Genomic DNA, 21,459 nt, shown 5'->3' with positions numbered 1-21,459 from the left:
TGCCTCCAAAATATGGGTTTCTGTAATGTAAATTTCTTCTTTAATCCGATGAGGAACCTGAGAATCTGATAGATATAAAGAGTGTTTGTGTCAGACTGAAGAACACAAACTGTGAGACCTGCTTTATTCTTCATTTATATCACAACTAATTCAGACATTTATACAACTTTCATAAAATATAAAAAAAAAATTCTCTAGATAAATCGGATCTCTGCTGTGATCTACTGAGGAGAGATTGAGAAGATGGCAGTAAGTTCATACTAACTCTACATTCATAGACATTCAGCTTCATTGTAGTGTGATGTTCATCTCTTTCTCTCTGCGTCTTGTACAGATGATGGTGTTTTTGGTGGCTCTTCTACCAGCTGTACTGATGAGTGAATGTCAGGATTTAAATGATTGTTCTGATATGTATAACTCGGGAGAAAAAGTCAGTGGGATCTACTCCATATATCCAGCAGGTGATGTTCCTGTCTTGGTTTATTGTGAGATGATCTCAGATTGGAATGATGAAGACAGCGGAGGATGGACGGTACGAATGTGACTTTAGATCATTAAACACACATCAGAACATTCATTATGAATCATATCTTCTACATAAACCCATCACAGGTGATTCAGAGGAGAATGGACGGCAGTGTGAACTTCTATCGGCCGTGGGATCAGTACAAGAGAGGATTTGGGAATGTGGAGGGAGAATACTGGCTGGGTAAGATCTCACAGTGTGTGTGTTTGGTTGAGCGTGTTCTTCATGTGTGTGTGTGTTTGGTTGAGCGTGTTCTTCATGTGTGTTTGTGTGTGTGATCAGGGCTGGAGAACATGTACCAGCTGACACGCAACAGGAAGTACACGCTGAGAGTGGATCTGGAGGACTTTGATGGAAGGAAAGGTTATGCTGTGTACTCGTCCTTCTCTGTGGGTCCTGAAGCTGACGGGTATAAACTACAAGTTTCAGGATTCAAAAATGGAGGAGCAGGTAGGTCTAATTAATTTACATTATAAAAATATCATATCACCATTCCTTAAACATGTACTAAACGATATTTGAAACACAAACGCTTTTGACTGCTGTGTCTGACCGAGTCCCAAAACACACTTGTAGCCAATCAGCAGTAAAGGGGCGTGTCTTGTCCTGATAGCGAGAAGAGCGCGCTCAATTTTAGTGCACAGGATGCATATTAAATTACATTTACATTTAGTCATTTAGCTGAGGCAAGACCCGCGTAAATATCGGATCAGCTTTCCAGCGGTGGAGAGAAACTCAAGGATTGGGAAGGGCTTGAATCAGATGCCGAGGTTGCTTTGCTTCTTTTTGATAGGTGATTAACACTGATTTTATTTCTTACACACAACTTATACATGTTGGCTTTTGTTTGAATATGCTTGTGTGTCATCTCCACTTGTTTCCGTGAGCATCATTGCCATGGTTGAGTATGTACGTGTGGGGTGAAGATTTCAAAACAGGGGCGAGGCACGGTGGCCGAGAGAGCTCAACTCCACAAAACATTCAAATAGAAAAAGCACCAGCAAATTAAGAAAACATCTTCACACTGCAAATACTCTAAACACAAACAAATGCAGAAACAAGCTGCAAATACTCAACACAAACAAAATTACCCCAACAATGAAAATTAACCTTTTCTTTGCCGTATTGATTACCATTTGTATAACCACAGTTGTAAAAATACCATGGTTAAACTATGGTTAGAGTAGTAAATCCATGGTTAATTTGTGCATGATTACAGAAACCATTTTCTGTTTGCTTTTTATATAATAAATGTCTTTATTAATTAATTAATTTCAATAGTAAAACCAAAGGCTATGGTTAGTTTTTGTAAGGTAAGTCTAAAAGTAAGTCAGCCAGCTTACATAACCGTTCACAGTTACAGTAATTGTGTATTTAGTCAGCTTGTTTAGGATAATATCCACACAAGAAAGCAACAACGACAAAGCCAAGGAATCATATGATCAGTATGTTAAAATAAACAGAGATCTTTTCTGAGCAAACATTGATAGATTATGTCCCAGTCATATTTGTCACTTAACGATTCTCTTAAATATTTCTGATATGGTCTGTGTTTTTGCAGCACATTTCTTTATTTGTTTGTATTGTGAGTATTTGCAGCATGTGTTGTCAAACTGATGAAGATGTTTTCATAAATTGCAGGTATTTTTGTCATCTAACCATTACTTTGTACCCACCTTCTCACTACACGCTGTTCTGTTGTCAATAAACACACATGATGATGGTGTTGCCACTGACGTTCATGTTCTCTGTGTGTATGTGCTATGAGCCCTGACCCCGGGGTCCTACGAGGAGCTGGTAGCTGCCTCAGATGTGCCTTTAGTGGTAGCCATAGTGATCATATACAGGTACATCTCAAAAAATTTGAATATCATGGAATTTTTTTTTATATTTTGTAATTTAATTCAAAAAAGCAAACTTTCTTATATTCTAGATTCCTTGCACACAAACTCAAATATTTCAAGAGTTTTTTTGTTTTAATTCTGATGGTTACCGTTTGCAGTTTTTAGATCAAGTAATTCAAAAAATTTGAATATTTTCAAAAGATCAATCAAAAAAAGATTTACAAAACGGAAATGTTCAAGATCTCCAAAGCAGGTGTAATTATGCACTCAATACTTGGTTGGGGCTCCTTTTGCATGAATTACTGCTTCAGTAAGTAAGTAAAGTAAGTAAGTAACGGCGTGGCATGGAAGTGATCAGTCTGTTGCACTGCTGAGGCGTTACTAAAGCCCAGGTTGCTTTCATAGCGGCCTTCAGCTTCTCTGTATTGTTTCTCAGATGTTTCTCATCTTCCTCTTCACAATACCCCATAGATTCTCTGTGAGGTTCAGGTAAAGCATGTTGGCTGGCCAATCAAGCACAGTAAAAACTTGGAAGTGGTTGTGTCATTGTGGGCAGGTGCTAAAGTTCTGCTGGAAAAGGAAATCGGCATCTTCCTGAAGCTTGTCAGCATATGGAAGCATACATGGCTGCATTGACTCTGGACTTGATAAAACACAATGAACCAACACCAGCAGACATCACAGCACCCAAATCATCTCTGAATTCAGAAACTTCACACTGGACTTTGGATTCTGTGCCTCTCCAGACTCCAGACCTTGATTTCCAAATGAAATGCTAAATTTACTTTAATCTGAAAAGAGGACTGTGGACCACTGAGCAACAGTCCAGTTCTTTTTCTTCTTACCCCAGGTGAAATGCTTCAGACGTTATTCTCTGGTTCAGGAGTGGCTTGGTTTTAGGATTGTGACAGCTGTAGCTCTTTTCCTGTAGCTCTTGATGCACTGACTCCAGCTTCAGTCCACTCCTTGTGAAGCTCTCCCAAGTTCTTGAATCGGCTTTTCCTCACAATCTTCCCAAGTCTGTGGTCATCCCTGCTGCTTGTGCACATTTTCCTACCACACTTTTTCCTTCCAGTCAACTTTCTATGAATATATTTTGATACAGAACTCTGTGAACAGCCAGCTCTATCACCAATGACCTTCTGTGGCTTACCCTCCTTGTGGAGGGTGTTGATGGTCGTCTTCTGGACAACTGTTGCATGTTCTAAACTAGCCCAGGAGGTACCCAGTATTTATACTCAAAATTAATCAAACTAATCAAGCTCAAAATGGAATATTCAAATTTTTTGAGATACTGAATTTAGAATTTACCTAAGCTGTAACCATCAGAATTAAAACAACAACAACAAAAACATTTCAGTTTGTGTGCAATGAATGTAGAATATAAGAAAGTTTGCTTTTTAAAATTAAATTACAAAAAATAAAGACCTTTTCTATGATATTCAAATTTTTTTAGATGCACCTGTACTATCATCTATGACTGAGCTGGTGATTTTTCTGGACTGAAAAGATTTGACTGCTGGACAGCCAGTTAAAAAATCCTATCTGCACCCCTGATCTCCTCAATACTTTTTCTTGCTGCAGGCGACTCTCTGGCATACCATAATAATCAGAAGTTCACCACATTGGACAAGGACCAAGACTTCAATGACAAAAACTGTGCCAGAGTGTATCTCGGGGCATTTTGGTACAATGCATGTCACCATGCAAATCCCAATGGTGTGTACTTATGGGGAGAAGATCCCCCCTTTTTTGGCATTGGAAATGTTTGGTACAGCTGGAAGGACAATTTTGCTGTTGGTATGAAATCCATCACTATGAAGATCAGACGTGTTTCTTAGACTTCTGAAGAAATATTATACTCCTATTACATAAAGTTTAAGGGTTTCCTTTCCTCTGTAAACTTTGTATCTTAGTAAATCTGTTGTGTTGTGTACTCTCATCAGTTATTTATTCTTTTTTTGCAATTTAAAAGAATCAAAAATAAACTTTTATAAACTCCAGCAATGAAAGACATTATGTGGATTTGTTTATCTCAACAACAGACATCAGAAAGAGTTAATAAAGAATTCAGTTCAAATGTTTATAAACTGATAATCTTCCCTATAATTACAACCTTTTATATGTATCTAAACAATGTGTACTTTTTTACTTGCACACCAATATCGCTGTTTATTTGTCAGTAAATGTCAATTTGTACAATGTTTTAAGATTCTCTTTTCTTTATTGGTTATGCAGATGTCAATGGAAAACACTAACACAAACACAAATGATGGTTTGCAAATGCACACTCAACAAACAACTTGAAAATGTAAAACATGCATTTTGTGATTGCAAACTTTTCACTGGGAATGTAAATTACCTTCTGTATTTAAGTCCCACAAGTTGTGAGGTAGGGCCTCCATGGATCGGATTTGTTGGTCTAGCACATATGATTGAGATCTAGGTAATTTGAAGGCCAAGACAACACCTTGAACTCTCTGTTATGTTCCTAAAACCATTCCTGAACAATGTGTGCAGTGTGTGTTATCCTGCTGATAGAGGGCACTGTCATCAGGATAAACCCTTGCCGGGGAGCATCCATATTCAATACTGTATGTTGACTTGATGAACATTTTGAATCATGAAATAAAGATCACGAGCCAGCACAATACACATCATAACACAATAATTATTTAATTATATTTAAGCATAAACATACATCACTAGACAAATAGTGAACATAATCTAGCTAACATCCGTCAATTACTGCATGGCTAGAATTTTACAGGAATATGTCACAATAAAAGCATTTATCATAATACACTCCTGAACAAAATCTTAAGACCATGGGATGCATCGCAAGTTTTACACATTTTCGCACTAGTGGATCATAACTGGGTTGTAAGTGCTGCTTCAAAATGCCAAAAGAAGAAACAGGATCAAGAGATAGAAAATAGAGAGTAGGCAATTTATTGAAAACTGCATTTAAAGTCAAACAGGCTGTTCATCAGCTGATCAAAAATGTAAGACCATAGCCCAAAAATAAACTCACAACAGAAGTAAAAGTGTCAAAAAAGGACTCAGTAGTGAGTAGCCCCACCGTTCTTGTTGATCACTTCAAACACTCATTTCGGTATGCTTGATGCGACTGTTTCCAGGAGGCTGGTGGGAACGTTGGTCCATGTGGTGAAGATGGCTTCACGAAGGGCATCCACGGTCTGGAACTGACATCCTTTTTTGTAAACTTCCCTTGCCATCCATTCCCAAATGTTCTCAATGGGATTTAGATCAGGGGAACACACAGGATGGTCCAAAAGAGCAACGTTATTCTACTGGAAGAAGTCCTTCGTCAGGCGGGCGTTGTGAATTGCAGCGTTGTCCTGTTGAAAGACTCAGTCATTACCGCACAGACGGGGCCCCTCGGAAAAGAGGGATGCCGCTGCAAAAGATCCACATAGCCAGTCGCCATTTGACGCCCCTGCACAACCTGAAGCTCCATTTTCCCATTGAAGGAAAAAGCACCCCAGATCATGATGGAGCCTCCTCCACTGTGCCGCATAGAAAACATCTCAGGTGGGATCTCCTTGTCATGCCAGTAACGTTGGAAGCCATCAGGACCGTCCAGATTAAATTTTTTCTCGTCAGAGAATAAAACTTTCTTCCACTTTTCAATGTCCCATGTTTGGTGCTCCCTTGCAAATTCCAAATGGGCAAGTTTGTGTCGTGGGAGGAGACGTGGCCTTTGAAGACGTTTTTTGTTCTTGAAGCCCTTCTCTAGCAGATGCCGTCTTATGGTTATTGGACTGTAGGCAGCCTCAGTAAGGGCCTTAATTTGGATCGAGGATCGACCTGTGTCTTCACGGACAACCCGTCGGATCCTGCGGCTCAGTGCAGGTGAAATCTTTTTGGGTCTACCACTTGACTTTTTTTGTCCCATAACTCTCAGGGTTTTTTAAGAAATGTAAAATGACTGTCTTACTGCATCCAACCTAGGCAGTGATGGCGCGTTGTGTGAGACCTTGCTTGTGCAGCTCAACAATCCTGCCACGTTCAAAAAGAGAAAGCCTTTTTGCCTTTGCCATCAGGAGATCTTGACAGTATGACTGCTTGTAAAACAATGACATGAAAGCCATATTTTTGTGCAGATTTGACCTTTTTATGGCTATGGTCTTAAACTTTTGATCAGCTGTTGAACAGCCTGTTTGACTTTAAATGCAGTTTTCAATAAATTGACTACTCTCTATTTTCTATCTCTTGCTCCTGTTTCTTCTTTTGGCATTTTGAAGCAGCACTTACAACCCAGTTATGATCCACTAGTGCGAAAATGTGTAAAACTTGCAATGCATCCCATGGTCTTAAGATTTTGTTCAGGAGTGTATACTTTAAAAAGCATTAAAAAATATCTAAAAGTACATCAATTTTACTGTTGCTCATACGTAGCATTAACGTCATAATGTCATTATTACCCTGGCTCCTTACCAAATTTGTGCATTTAACATATTAATGACTTAAGAGAGCTGTTTGAAACGCACCTATGGTTTACATGTGTTCCAGAATCAGAGACATTTTTAGCTTCAAAAGTTATTAGCATAAACATTAGTGCATATTTGACCCAATGGTCGTACTAGAGGGAATGATATAGAGACTCCAAATTTGGTGTGGTTGATTTTAATGTTAAGTCTCTCCTCTATCTATTTTCCAATTTTCACAACCTTTCAATAGAGCTGTAGTCAAGTCCGGCTTTGTCGAGTCCAAGTCAAGTCCAAGTCCAGGACTAGTCGAGACCGAGTCAAGACCGAGTCCAAAGAGGTTCGAGTCCAAGTCAAGTCCAAGTCCAAAAGTTTCGAGTCCAAGTCCAAGACCGAGTCCAAATGAGAGAAAAAAGGGTCCTCTTCAAGACCACATACTTAACTACTGATAATGTTTGTGATGCGAGAGAAAGCATATCTCCTATTCTAAGAAAATCATTTTACATTATTATTTGTAATGATCAAAAAGCATGTGCAAAGTAACAACTCTGTAGGACAGGGGTCTCCAAACTACATCCTGGATGGCCAATGTCCTGAAAAGTTTAGCTCCAACTGGCCTTAAAACACCTGGAAGATTAGTGTGTCTAGTAAGAGCTTGAGGGTTAAAGCTAACAGGGGCGTTAAACAAGATCCTGGGCCCTATGCATAGGCAGTCCTGATGGGCCCCCATGGCCCCCACCCATGAAAATATCCAGGTAAAAAATATATATTTCAGATTCATACTTTTCAAGGGCCCTCTCTTCCTTTGGGGCCTTGCTAATGAGTACTGGTTTTACCCCCAGTCTGACCCTGGGAGCTAAACTTGGATAAACAAACAAAGTTTGGAACTTTAATAATTTTTATGTACTTCATTTTTTGTTGACATTATATCTGTGGTCAAAAATGTATATGACTGATGCCTTGGCACAGTGCACAGACACATGCAAAGCTCGGGATATGACAAATGCGCGCAGCAAGGCTAGAATGGATACGTTTGGCTCTACTGGGCATGCGCACACAAATACAGCGACATTTTTGTCATACAGTAGCTACTTAGTGCTTGCATAGACTAGTCGAGCTCTGTCGGAAACAATCGGAAACTCCAGCATGCATTAACCATAATGAATACAAAGTGTTTGCAAGCACGACGTGAATTTTAGAATTACAATATTGCGTGGAGCTGTTACTATATGACCTTATCTATGTTGCATGTAAAAATAAAATATGTAATGTAATAATTAGGGTTGTGCCTGAAGCCGAATATGGCACGGATAATGGCTTAAAAAACGAATAACGCTCAAGGAATAATTCTGCCTGAATACTCGATTGAAGCTGACACAGTCTGGTGTTTGCTAGATAACAGGTGAGCCAGGGCATCAGCGCCAGAAGTGAATGAATGTAAACTTTATGAGTGAAAAGAGTGCAAATCAAACACCGCATTGTTGTCGCCTCTCTGTTTATCTCTCAGAAATCAGAGTGTTGCAAGAGTAATTTTACCTATAATAATACATCATAGCTACACGTTATATTATTTGTATATATTTAAAAGGCAAATATTGAAAGCTTAGGCTACCATGAAACGAATGAATGGAATAAGCACAGCGCGCTCACCAAATCAAACAGCCGCGCTGCGCGTCTCAGTCTCTCAAAAACCAAATCAGTTCTCTCTCAAGAGCAGGCTAATAATCAGCTTCGATTCGGATACATTGTCTACTTGTCCTACATGTTTGCATCTTTACCTTTTGCTGGTTTGCGCGGAACACACACATCTGTTAAGTGAAGTTCATTAACATTAAGACTCGCTTAAAGTGTTCTGCGTAATGAGAATGTGTGCATTGAATAGATTCAGTCGTGTTCAAATGATCACTAAACGTTTGTCATGACTCTCTGCTTGCATGATAAATATTATTTTAGAAATTAATAATTATTTCAGTTTAACACGACATACTTGTTCAGTGATAACTACGAAAAAATATATAAAATGTCATAACAGTCTTATCAAGTAACTGTACGATGTTGTATCCGAATGCAGATAGGAAAAATTTTGTGATTGTTACAGATACAAATACTGGCTGTTACATGAAAATGTAAATATGTAATGTCATATATAAAGTTTTTAAAATGTACATATGTAATTGTTGCATAAGGCTATACATTAATACGCATTTATTGATAAAAAAAGAGGCTATCTAGGCTATCAAAGGCTATCTAGGTGTAGACGTAAATAAAACACAATCTAACAGGTAGAAAATTTAATTAGAAACATCTAAACTTTTCAGGTCGCAGTAAGTGCACCATTGGTCATGCACATCCTTTCCCGGAACAATACTGAAAGCTAAGGCAAGATGGAGAAACAGATGATCATAGTTGTACAAGGATAGCCATTTTTTAAATGAATCTATCAGCAGAGCTACTGAAAGGGATGTTTAGTGCTGGAATTCCATTTATTCTTTGCTGAAACTTCTGCGTCATCATGGAGAGTGGGTCATGGTTGCCCAGCAACAGCAGATGCCACTGGAGCGCGAGCGCAGATTACAGAGTGCTTCGGAAATAAGGAGAGCGGCGCGCCTAGCGTTTTCCAAACGTTTTCAGTCGCGACATCATGCAAATGTGGTTTTGTTTTGAAGGAGACATTTTTTATTTAATTTTTTTGCTGGACTCGGTCGAGACCAACTAGAAGACTTGGCGAGTCCAATGGCCAAGTCCGAGACAAGTCCGAGTGCAAATTCAACGAGTCCGAGACAAGTCCGAGACGACAGAAAAATGTCTCGAGTCCGGACTCGAGTCCAAGACCGGACTCGAGTACTACAGCCCTACCTTTCAACCAAATGCTTTTATGGGAGGCGATAGACTTTCATTCCAGAAATTATAATAAAAAGAAAAGGAAGAATATGCAAGTAGCAGTTTTGGGCCAAAGCACTGTAAGCACAGCAAATACATCATGTGAGAGCAGCTTGAACTTGCATTTTATTTGCATCTAAAATATGGGTCCTTGTAATGTAAATTTCTTCTGTAACACAAAGGAGGAGTCTGAGAATCTTAAAGAACTGTCAGAATATACATAATATAAAACAGATCTCTACTGGGTTCCACTGAGGAGAGACTGAGAAAATGGCGGTAAGTTCTTGAATAAATAAAAAAAAAGATTTAAGCTTAATATTAGTTTGATGTTCATGTCTTTATTTCTGTCTCATGTAGATGTTGAATTTTTTGGCTGTTCTCTCTGCTGTTCTGATGTACGGCTGCACTCAGAGTGTTAACAATCCGGTCGACTGTTCAGACCTTTATATATCAGGACAAACAGTCAGTGGGATTTACTCCATCTATCTAACAGGTGGCGTTCCTGTCAAGGTTTACTGTGAGATGATCTCAGGTGGGAATAATGAAGACAATGGAGAATGGACGGTATGCATGTGACTTTAGATCATTAACGGATCACTCCACCCTAAAATGAAAATTTTGTCACTAATCACTTACCCCCATGTCGTTCCAAACCTGTAAAAGCTTCATTCATCTTCAAACACAATTTAAGATATTTTGTATGAAAACCTGAAGGCTTGTGACTGTCCCATAGACTCCCTAGATAAATACACTGTCAAAGTATGAAAAGCATTGTCAGAATAGTCCACCTTCCATCCGTGATTCGAGCGTTATGTTATGAAGCGACAAGAATACTTTTTATACGAGAAGAAAACTAAATTAATGACTTTATTCAATAATTGGTTTCCTCTGTCTCCCCCCACATCACCGTAGCACCATTTTTGGAGAATATGAGCTGAACACAGGTTTCTCACACTCTTCTGTGTCAGCCACACCACAAGGATACGTTTTCTACACTTAGATTTGAAAGAGAATAGCATATCCTTGTGGAGTTAGTTGTTGAATAAAATCACTATTTATGTTTTCTTCTCGTACAAAACTTCATAATGTTACGGTTGAACCACTGATGGCAGATGGACTAAACTGACGATGCTTTTCATACTTTTCTGGACTTTGACAGTGGTATTTACTTGGCAGTCTATGAGACAGTCTCAAGCCTCCTCGTAAATAAATTCATCCAAAATATCTTAAATTGTGCTCCGAAGGTGAACGAAGCTTTTACAGGTTTGGATGACATGGGGGTAAGTGATTATTGATATTTTGGGGCGCAGTATCCCTTAAATATTAAACACACATCAGAACATTGAGTCATGAGGAATAATATCTTCTGTATAAACCCATCACAGGTGATTCAGAGGAGAATGGACGGCAGTGTGAATTTCTATCGGCCATGGGATCAGTACAAGACAGGATTTGGAAATGTGGAAAGTGAATATTGGCTGGGTAAGATCTCACAGTGTGTGTGTGTGTGTGGATGTTCATGTCCAGTGTTTGGTTGAGCGTGTTCTTCATGTGTGTGTTTGTGTGTGTGTGTTCATGTCCAGTGTTTGGTTGAAGGTGTTCTTCATGTGTGTGTTTGTGTGTGTGATCAGGGCTGGAGAACATGTACCAGCTGACACATAACAGGAACTACATGCTGAGAGTGGATCTGGAGGACTTTGATGGAAATAAAGTTTTCGCTATTTACTCCTCTTTCTCTGTGGGTCCTGAAGCTGCTGGGTATAATCTACAAGTTTCAGGCTTCAATAATGGAGGAGCAGGTAACCCAGATAGGAATGTTATTGTTCTAAGAATGTTCCAAGAACATCACAGCTAGAACTTTTTTTGTTCTTTAAAATGTTCTGAGAACATTCCCATGATTTTTCTAACAATGTTTTCAGCGAGTAGTTTTTCCTTTGTTCCCAGAACGTTCTCTCAAAAGATATAACATTCTCTAAAAACATTCTAAAAATGATTATTAATAACATTATTAGAACATTATCCCCTAACATTCTATTTAAGATTTAAGCAGATGTTTAGATGTTCATGTCTGTTTAAAAGTAATAGTTTGATGTCACCATAATGGTGGTAAGTGTTGGCTTTAGTTGTTCAATTTGACACTTGGCTTGTCAGTGTTGATCTTTAACTGCTGTAACTTTGACAAAAACCTGATGATTGAGTTATCATCATATATGTGGTCTGGTTTCCTGATTTCACCCAATCTAATGTATGTTGTTAGTTGCATATTATTTAAGTGACTCCACTGCCTGAGACCCAGTTGAATTTAAAGCAGATCATTTTGAGGATTTGAAGAAAATACTTTTCTTTGTCACAGAAACATCAAGATTGTGTGTATGAATCTCAACAATCTTGACATGCTTCATGCTGCAATGTAATCTGGGTACATCATGCAAAACTCATCCATGGCACCCAGAATGCTTTGTGGCATGAAGCATTTCATCATTGTTGAGATTCATACACTAATGTTTGCGGGCTCTCTGTAATGAACAGTGTAATTCAGAAAGAGCAGACAAAAATATAAATTATATAAATCTGCAGAATCTTATGCGTTGCAACACATTTGCTACAGTCATTAATAATAAATTAACAGCATAGATTAGACTCCAGATAAAACCAGTCGATCAAATCGTTACATGAGGAAATTTTTTATATCAGGAAGTAATGACATTTTTCTCGCACTGTTTTTGCCTTAACAAATATAGTTACAGTTGTTAAACAAAAAGTAACATTGAAAAGTACTGATCACCATAATGGTGATGTCAAATTAAACTGTTATTTTCAATAAACCATCAACACCTCTGTTAATCTCAATAATAACTTTTTTACATATATGATAGATATAAAGTCAATCTTGTTTATAATAAGTGAAATTGGTAATACTGTTTTTGGAGTAATTTTGTTTACATCAAAAGTTGGGGTTTTCACTTTCAATCAACATTTGACTTCTGAGCATTATAAGTCCACATCTACTGTGATGGGAAGCTTTATGAGAATGTTAGAGGATAACGTTTTAGCAATGTTATCATTAGACATTTTAAGCAGAACATTCTTTTCGAAGAACATTCTGGGAAGTAATATAAAGCCTGCAGCTGAAAACATTCCCAGAACATGAAAAATTTCTAGGTGGGATTACATGTTCTGGGAATGTTTTCTGCGGCAAGTTTTAATTTAGTTCCCAGAATGTTCTGCTAAAAGTTTGGATAACATTCTCTAAAAACATTCTGAAAAGCATCCCATTGGACATTGGATGTGTACTCAAATGTTGCTCAGATGTCACATTTTGGTTGAATGTAAAAGCCCAACCTTTGCCATCTTCAGTAACTCCAAAAACAGAATTTTCAACTTCACTTATTATAAACCAGATTGACTTTATCTCTGTCATACATTTATAAAAGGTCTTATTGAGATTAACAGAGGTTTAAATGTTGATGTCTATTTAAAAGTAATAGTTTGGTTTGATGTAGTGATGTGGCATTCGTGAACGAATCTTTTAGGCAAACAAATAGTTCTCATTCACGTAACCACGTAACCACTCTTAATTAGACTTTATTTATGAAATGTGATTATGCACACATTCTAATAAAGCCAAATCAGTTTTGTAACAAGTGAATACATTCGTTGACTTAAGACATAACACATAAAACACTCTTTTGTCAGCTGCTGGTGTATTTTGTATAATATGAAGAAATGGTCACTGAACAAATCGGTGAATGAATCTGAACAAATCATTTTGGTGAACAATCTGTAAATGAACAAATCTTGAAAAAAATAAATCATAATTTCCACCACTAGTTTGATGTCACCATTATGGTGATACATTTTTGATTTAGTTAGTCAATTCTACTCTTAAATTAGAGTTAGGAGTCAAACTCTCTAACCGCTAGGCCACGACTTTTCAGTTTTTTAGGGATCGCATAATTAGGGATGAGTGCACGTGATTAAAGCATGTTGTAAGTTGTACAGTTTGTTAATCTCTGCTAGAAACTAATTTGTTAAACATGGAGGGAGCACACAAGCTTGCCCATAATGTAGCCTACAGATCGCACGCATACAATCAGGAATGAAGAAAAACTGAAAAGTTACAGCATATTCTCTCTGTTTCTGAAGTGATACCCTCAGCTTTGCCATAGTAGAGAGAGATGTTTTTGAGAGCAGTCAATTAATCATTTAATATGGACTTGGGCTAATTGTAGTGTTACAGTAAACCATGTTGAAACTACTCTTCTAGTATTATGCATGTATTTTTCGTTTAATATAATTTCTGAACAAAACTGATTTTTCAAGCATAGTGAATTAATTTAGCTGCGGAGCTATGTTTCTGATCAGTGGAGAGAGGAGTGGGAAATGGTGAACCAGGACGGAGTGATGTTTTGTGAGATGTTTGAATGCTCACATACTCTGGTGCGGGACATGAATTTAAATGACCATGGGTGAAGATCCTTTGCAGCACAAATCCATGAATGATTGTTCTGAAGTGAGATAAACTTCAGCAGAGTAGGGAGCAAGGAACCCTGTATAGGGAGCATGTCAATGTGAACAGTTGATGCGCAGAGCCTCACTTCTAACGAGCTGATTAATCTGAATCAGGTGTGTTAACAAAGAGAGACGTGTGAAACACACAGAGCTGGAATTGAGAACTGCTGACCTAAAGGAAGTGTTCTTATAGCCATCCTGTTGTGATCACAGAGATTTATTAAGGCAATTATATTTTTGACATTTTTTTTTTAAATTGAAAATATTTTCAAAGCTTTGTTTGAATAATTACATTTCGAATGCTATTAAACCATCACTAACATCAATAACCATCTCCAGAACACACACAGATAAAACTAACATTAAAAAGTTTGACTCAAACTGCCTAACTACTGATCACCATAATGGTGATGTCAAAACAAAACTTATTTTTCAATAAACTATCAACATCTAAACCTCCTTCATCTCAAAGAGACCTTTTGTAAAGGCAATGTCAGAAATAAATCAGTCTGGTTTAATAAGTCAAGCTGGAACAGTTTTTAGTTATTTACTCCCATATTTATGATGGGAAGCTTTATTAGAAAGTTAGAGAATAATGTTGTAACAATGTTATCAATAAACATTTTTAGAATGTTTTAGAAAATGTTTATCCTAACTTTTGGAAGAACATTCTGGGAACAAAAATAAAACTCCCTGCTAAAAACATTCCCAGAGACATGAAAAAGTTTCTAGCTGGAAGGAGACTTTATACTCATGAACGTTTCGTTTTGGTTATTGTCCCTAGTGATGCTCTCCCTCTTTGCAGGTGACTCTTTATCCTTCCATGATGGATTAAAGTTCTCCACCTTTGACAAAGACCAAGATGTCAATGTAAAAAACTGTGCCAAAAGTTATCTTGGGGGATTTTGGTACTCATCCTGTCACAAAGCAAACCCCAATGGAGTGTATTTATGGGGTGAAGATCCCACCCATTATGCCATTGGAAACGTTTGGTACACCTGGAAGGATTATGCAGTCAGTATGAAATCCATCAACATGAAGATCAAACGTGTGTCTGAGAAATAAACAACAAAACAATTATTATTAAATTATTATTAAACAAATTATTTTAATGTAAGTATATAGTACTTTAGGCCACTTAATACAAAGTGGGACCGGAATATCACTCTCAAAAAAACATACAACTATTTCTAAACTGTTTGTCTTTGTTTTGGGTAACTTTTTTTTTTTTTGTAAGTGAAATTAATCAACAATTCATACACGTTCAATAAACTTCTGCACTGAAATCATGTCCGAAGTGTTTATCTCCACAACACACAGCAGAAATGCTAAATGAGAAATTTAATTCAATGATAACAATTGAGCCTGAATTGTTAGTTAATTTATTTTTAAAGACCAAATTAAACTTTAAATGTTAGTATTGGGTTTTGACAAGAATACAAAATATAGAGTGGTTCAATGTTGACATATCTTACCAAAATGTGATAACAAAAAAAAACAAACATGTTTTTGTAGTGTTGCTGTCCTGTGAGGAAATGAAAAAATGTACTTCTCATTTGTATGCAAATACTTAATGAATGCATTTTGTTACACTCCACTCACAAAGTTTATTGCTAGAATATTAAGAAATAGTTGCTAACTACAACATTTGTAAGTCAATTTTTATTTTATTCAACTGCATAAAACTAAACAGTTGGAAAGCTGTTTAAATATGTTCACCATGGTCCATTTATGTACATGTTAATAAATAAGTCACGTAAGTCAAACCGTTTGAGTAAACCGACTGTCTTGGCTTAAATCATGTAAGTTTTAAAACTTTGCAATTAAGTAATTAAGTGATTAACTAAGTGCTGATTGAGCATTAATGATGAACAGCTGCTGTTAATAAACAGAATCACTGAAGAAAAGAGAAACACAAGAACTACTACAACTGACTTCAGCCAAAGACTGAGGGGGTTTTCACACTGTCAGTTTAGTGTGGAACGGGGCACTTAAAACTGTCTGCGGTAATTATTGCTACTCCTAAAGATTGGAAAGCTGCTGCAGTAATCCCTCTATACAAAGAAGGGGATATCTTAGACCCAAATTTCTATAGACCGTTTCCATCCTGCCCTGCCTCTCAAAGGTCTTCGAAAGCCTAATTAATAAACAAATTACCAAACATTTCGAATCCCACCATAGCCTTTCTGACATGCAATCTGGTTTCCGAGCCAGTTGTGGATGTACCTCAGCCACACTCAAAGTTATAAATGACATCAAAACTGCTAATGACCAAAGACACTATTGTGCTGCAGTCTTCATTGACCTGGTCAAGGCCTTCAATTCTGTCAATCATAACATCCTCATTGATAGATTAAAAAACCTGGGCTTTTCTAATAACTGCCTTGCCTGGTTAACTAATTATTTTCAGACAGGTTTCAGTGTGTTAAGCTGGAAGGCTTCCTCTGCAGACCTCTGGCTGTTTCCTTGGGGGTGCCTCAGGGTTCAGTTCTCGGGCCGACTCCATTTTCTGTGTACATCAATGATGTTGCTCTTGCTACAGGTGACTCTATGATCCATCTTTATTCAGACGACACCATTCTATATACGTCTGACCCGGCATTGGACACTGTGATAAAAAAAAAAAAACCTTCAAATAAGCTTTAATAACATACAGCATTCCTTCCGTTGCCTCCAATTACTTCTAAATTCTAGTAAAACTAAATGTATGCTTTTCAATGGATCCCACACTGCACCTGCCAGCTCAATAAGCATCACCACACTAGAAGGGTCTGTAATAGAGCAGGGGATCCCAAACTTTTCAGACCGCGACCCCCAATATTATTGCTGACGACCCGCGTATTCAGAAAAAACGCCTTACATACATGTATGGATTTCCCAATCAGGACCCAGATTTGGTCAATGGGTGGAGCAGATAATTGTATATTTTTATAATTTTAATTTCATTTTTAAGATTACAAGTAAACAGCATTCAAGACTGCAAGAGTTCCAATCTATATGGGCCTTAGTACTCTTTTGGATGTTTTTTTTGTTTGTTTTTGTGATTGCGTTGTTTGTGTAATATGTGCTAAATTGTGAATAAGAAAAAAAAAAAAAAAAAAAAACGCCTAATGTGATGGATGGGCGCTGTGCGCGGAGCAAAGCAGGTCCACTCTAGGTTTAATTTTGGAGATCGCCACCCGCAGATCATCTTCCACGTTAAGCCGTGACCTGTGTTTATTCTTAATGTAAGTCAGCACGGAGAATGTCTTTCCACATAAATACGTTGAGCCAAATTGCATGAGGACATCCAACGCGGCTTTCGACAACTGTGGATATTCCAGCGCGACAGAAACCCAGAACTCATCCAGCGTCTTGCCGTCAAATGCAGTCCTCAGGGTTCGATCGGTTGAAAGTTCTATCAGCGTATCTTCCATATCTGACGCCAGATGATGTGCCGTGGTTACATTAAATGGTGACCTTATCCAGTCATATCGGGAGCGTCTCCTTCAGGGAAATACTTATGAAAGTGATCTGGATAAATCCAGATTAAAAATTATTTTTTCATTGTGCTCACATATTAGATGGTGAAAAAATTACAGAGGGATTTATGGATATCTACTTATGTTATCCTGTAAATCAGAATATACTATCAATCAATAGCCTTAAAAAATGATTTTCGCCATGTTTTTTTGTAATAAAATGTTATATAAATCAGGCTAGGAATAATATATTTACAAATCCCTCTGTAAATGTCTTCATAATATAACTAGGTACAAGACTGGAAAGTTTGGTGTATATACAGTATTGATCAAAATAATAGCAGTACAATGTGACTAACCAGAATAATCAAGGTTTTTCGTATATTTTTTTATTGCTACGTGGCAAACAAGTTACCAGTAAGTTCAGTAGATTGTCAGAAAACAAACAAGACCCAGCATTCATGATATGCACGCTCTTAAGGCTGTGCAATTGGGCAATTAGTTGAATTAGTTGAAAGGGGTGTGTTCAAAAAAATAGCAGTGTGGCATTCAATCACTGAGGTCATCAATTTTGTGAAGAAACAGGTGTGAATCAGGTGGCCCCTATTTAAGGATGAAGCCAACACTTGTTGAACATGCATTTGAAAGCTGAGGAAAATGGGTCGTTCAAGACATTGTTCAGAAGAACAGCGTACTTTGATTAAAAAGTTGATTAGAGAGGGGAAAACCTATAAAGAGGTGCAAAAATGATAGGCTGTTCAGCTAAAATGATCTCCAATGCCTTAAAATGGAGAGCTAAACCAGAGAGACGTGGAAGAAAACGGAAGACAACCATCAAAATGGATAGAAGAATAACCAGAATGGCAAAGGCTCAGCCAATGATCACCTCCAGGATGATCAAAGACAGTCTGGAGTTACCTGTAAGTACTGTGACAGTTAGAAGACGTCTGTGTGAAGCTAATCTATTTTCAAGAATCCCCCGCAAAGTCCCTCTGTTAAAAAAAAGGCATGTGCAGAAGAGGTTACAATTTGCCAAAGAACACATCAACTGGCCTAAAGAGAAATGGAGGAACATTTTGTGGACTGATGAGAGTAAAATTGTTCTTTTTGGGTCCAAGGGCCACAGGCAGTTTGTGAGACGACCCCCAAACTCTGAATTCAAGCCACAGTACACAGTGAAGACAGTGAAGCATGGAGGTGCAAGCATCATGATATGGGCATGTTTCTCCTACTATGGTGTTGGGCCTATTTATCGCATACCAGGGATCATGGATCAGTTTGCATATGTTAAAATACTTGAAGAGGTCATGTTGCCCTATGCTGAAGAGGACATGCCCTTGAAATGGTTGTTTCAACAAGACAATGACCCAAAACACACTAGTAAACGGGCAAAGTCTTGGTTCCAAACCAACAAAATTAATGTTATGGAGTGGCCAGCCCAATCTCCAGACCTTAATCCAATTGAGAACTTGTGGGGTGATATCAAAAATGCTGTTTCTGAAGCAAAACCAAGAAATGTGAATGAATTGTGGAATGTTGTTAAAGAATCATGGAGTGGAATAACAGCTGAGAGGTGCCACAAGTTGGTTGACTCCATGCCACACAGATGTCAAGCAGTTTTAAAAAACTGTGGTCATACAACTAAATATTAGTTTAGTGATTCACAGGATTGCTAAATCCCAGAAAAAAAAATGTTTGTACAAAATAGTTTTGAGTTTGTACAGTCAAAGGTAGACACTGCTATTTTTTTGAACACACCCTTCACTATTCAACTAATTGCCCAATTGCACAGCCTTAAGAGCGTGCATATCATGAATGCTGGGTCTTGTTTGTTTTCTGACAATCTACTGAACCTACTGGTTACTTGTTTGCCACGTAGCAATAAAAATATACTAAAAACCTTGATTATTCTGGTTAGTCACATTGTACTGCTATTATTTTGAACAATACTGTAGGTGCTACTAAAGTGGAGATTTCGTACTTGGAGTATGAGAGAAGTCTACTTGGAGTAGGGGAAGTCGTGGCCTAATGGTTAGAGGGTTGGACTCCCAATCGAAGGGTTGTGGGTTCTAGTCTCGGGCCGGACGGAATTGTGGGTGTGGTAGTGCATGCACAGTTCTCTCTCCACCTTCAATACCACGACTTAGGTGCCCTTGAGCAAGGCATCCAACCCCCAACTGCTCCCCGGGCGCCGCAGCATAAATGGCTGCCCACTGCTCCGGGTGTGTGCTCACAGTGTGTGTGTGTTCACTGCTCTGTGTGTGTGCATTTCGGATGGGGTTAAATGCAGAGCACAAATTCTGAGTATGGGTCACCATACTTGGCTCACTTGGCTCAATGTCACTTCACTTGAAAGGTCATTTTGAGAAAACGGGCTTTAAAGATTTATCATCAGCCAATGAGATTGCGCATTCATCCCTTTTACTTTGGCGATTGGTTTCTGATAAAAAGGAAATGACCATATTTGGATCTGACAGCATTGTACAGTGAAGAGAGAGCTTTCCAGCCGTGCCTGTGATGAAAGAGAGCAGACAAGAGATCGCGGATCGGCAGGATGATTTACAACGTTAACTTTTGTTGAATTCACGCGAAATCTACAGACACAAACAGACAAAGTGTAATAAAATAAAGACCTAAATGTGTATTTCGGACTTTTTTTTTCACCATCTCGAATTAACATATATATATATATTAAAAAAAATATATATACAGGAATTATATTTTCTGTAAATCATCTCGCGACCCCCACTTTGGGAACTACTGTATTAGAGTATGTAGATAACTACAAATATTTATCTGGTTAGACTCTTCACTCTCCTTCCCGACCCACATCAACCAGCTCCAAACTAAAATTAAACCTAGGACTGGCTTCCTTTTTCGTAATAAAGTCTCCTTCACCTTTTCAGTCAAACTTGCCCTTGTGAAAATGACCATCCTCCCAATACTAGACTACAGTGATGTAATTTATAGAATCGCATCTAACCATCTAAGCCCCACACTCCACCCAGTGGTCAAAAACAGAGTTACAATAGACGTAAATATACTACAACCAACTGCTGATCACATTTTCTCTGGGCTTTTGACTTATAACAAATATGTTTGATGTTCAATAGCCAAAGTGGTAATCCTCGCTTCTTCTTACTCACAAAAATAACATATCGTATATAAAACAGTAAAATTGAAGCATATTATTTACATTTAAAAAAAAAGATGATAAAAAGCTAAATATTAATCGACAACACACATGGTATCCAGTCAGGAACCTGGGAGTATTTAGGACCATGAGATTGCACATTATCCATCCTCAGAGAATGTGTGTGGTTTTAACCTGTTTTATATTATTTATATATGATGGTATCTGGATACACTGGTCTATGACTGAATCAATATGCATCAATCATTTACATTGCAAAAATATAGTATTCCTCCTGAAAGCTGGACATACTCACGATTTAGTGTCAGGAAAGAACCAATAGTCTGACTAATAGTCTGAATTCACTATAGGAGTTTACAAACAGTTTATTTAATGAAGAATCATGTAAACAGTGACTCCACAAAATATTTTAATGCACCACAAAACCAGCCTTACAAATAAAATTTTCAGAGAGGAATGAAAACCTTAAAATATCAGAAAATGAGGTAAGATGTTCTCCCTTTAGAAGCACGGTAATGTTTCTAAGATGCACGTTTAATCTTCATGCTGATGGATTTCATACTGACTGCGTAATTCTTCCATGTTGACCAAGCCACACCGATGGCGTAATGTGTGGGATCTTCACCCCATA

At 37.8% G+C, this 21,459-nt stretch overlaps 2 protein-coding genes across 2 annotated transcripts; both read left to right on the top strand.

The window, feature by feature from the left end:
• Window positions 1-301: 301 nt before the first annotated feature.
• Window positions 302-4,211, top strand: LOC113071270 (microfibril-associated glycoprotein 4-like). Its single transcript, XM_026244635.1, has 4 exons — window positions 302-532; window positions 613-709; window positions 809-976; window positions 3,955-4,211. The coding sequence occupies exons 1-4, from the start codon at window positions 302-304 to the stop codon at window positions 4,209-4,211; spliced, it is 753 nt and encodes a 250-aa protein (XP_026100420.1).
• Window positions 4,212-9,775: 5,564 nt separating this feature from the next.
• LOC113071274 (microfibril-associated glycoprotein 4-like) lies at window positions 9,776-15,278 on the top strand. Its single transcript, XM_026244638.1, has 5 exons — window positions 9,776-9,977; window positions 10,059-10,265; window positions 11,087-11,183; window positions 11,333-11,500; window positions 15,019-15,278. The coding sequence occupies exons 1-5, from the start codon at window positions 9,972-9,974 to the stop codon at window positions 15,276-15,278; spliced, it is 738 nt and encodes a 245-aa protein (XP_026100423.1). The 5' UTR covers window positions 9,776-9,971.
• The last annotated feature ends 6,181 nt before the right edge of the window (window positions 15,279-21,459 follow it).

This window comes from Carassius auratus, unplaced genomic scaffold (genome assembly GCF_003368295.1).
Source record: "Carassius auratus strain Wakin unplaced genomic scaffold, ASM336829v1 scaf_tig00006755, whole genome shotgun sequence".
Taxonomy (NCBI): domain Eukaryota; kingdom Metazoa; phylum Chordata; class Actinopteri; order Cypriniformes; family Cyprinidae; genus Carassius; species Carassius auratus.
Note: the sequence above shows the minus strand (reverse complement) of the source record. Positions and strands in the feature narration are given on the sequence as shown.

Excerpts from the sequence above, each read along its gene's own strand:
- LOC113071270 (XM_026244635.1), top strand. The coding sequence starts at position 302 with ATGTTCATCTCTTTCTCTCTGCGTCTTGTACAGATGATGGTGTTTTTG. Across the intron at positions 533-612 it reads AAGACAGCGGAGGATGGACG|GTGATTCAGAGGAGAATGGA; the intron begins GTACGAATGTGA and ends AACCCATCACAG. Across the intron at positions 710-808 it reads GGAGGGAGAATACTGGCTGG|GGCTGGAGAACATGTACCAG; the intron begins GTAAGATCTCAC and ends GTGTGTGATCAG.
- LOC113071274 (XM_026244638.1), top strand. Across the intron at positions 11,184-11,332 it reads GGAAAGTGAATATTGGCTGG|GGCTGGAGAACATGTACCAG; the intron begins GTAAGATCTCAC and ends GTGTGTGATCAG. Across the intron at positions 11,501-15,018 it reads CTTCAATAATGGAGGAGCAG|GTGACTCTTTATCCTTCCAT; the intron begins GTAACCCAGATA and ends CCCTCTTTGCAG.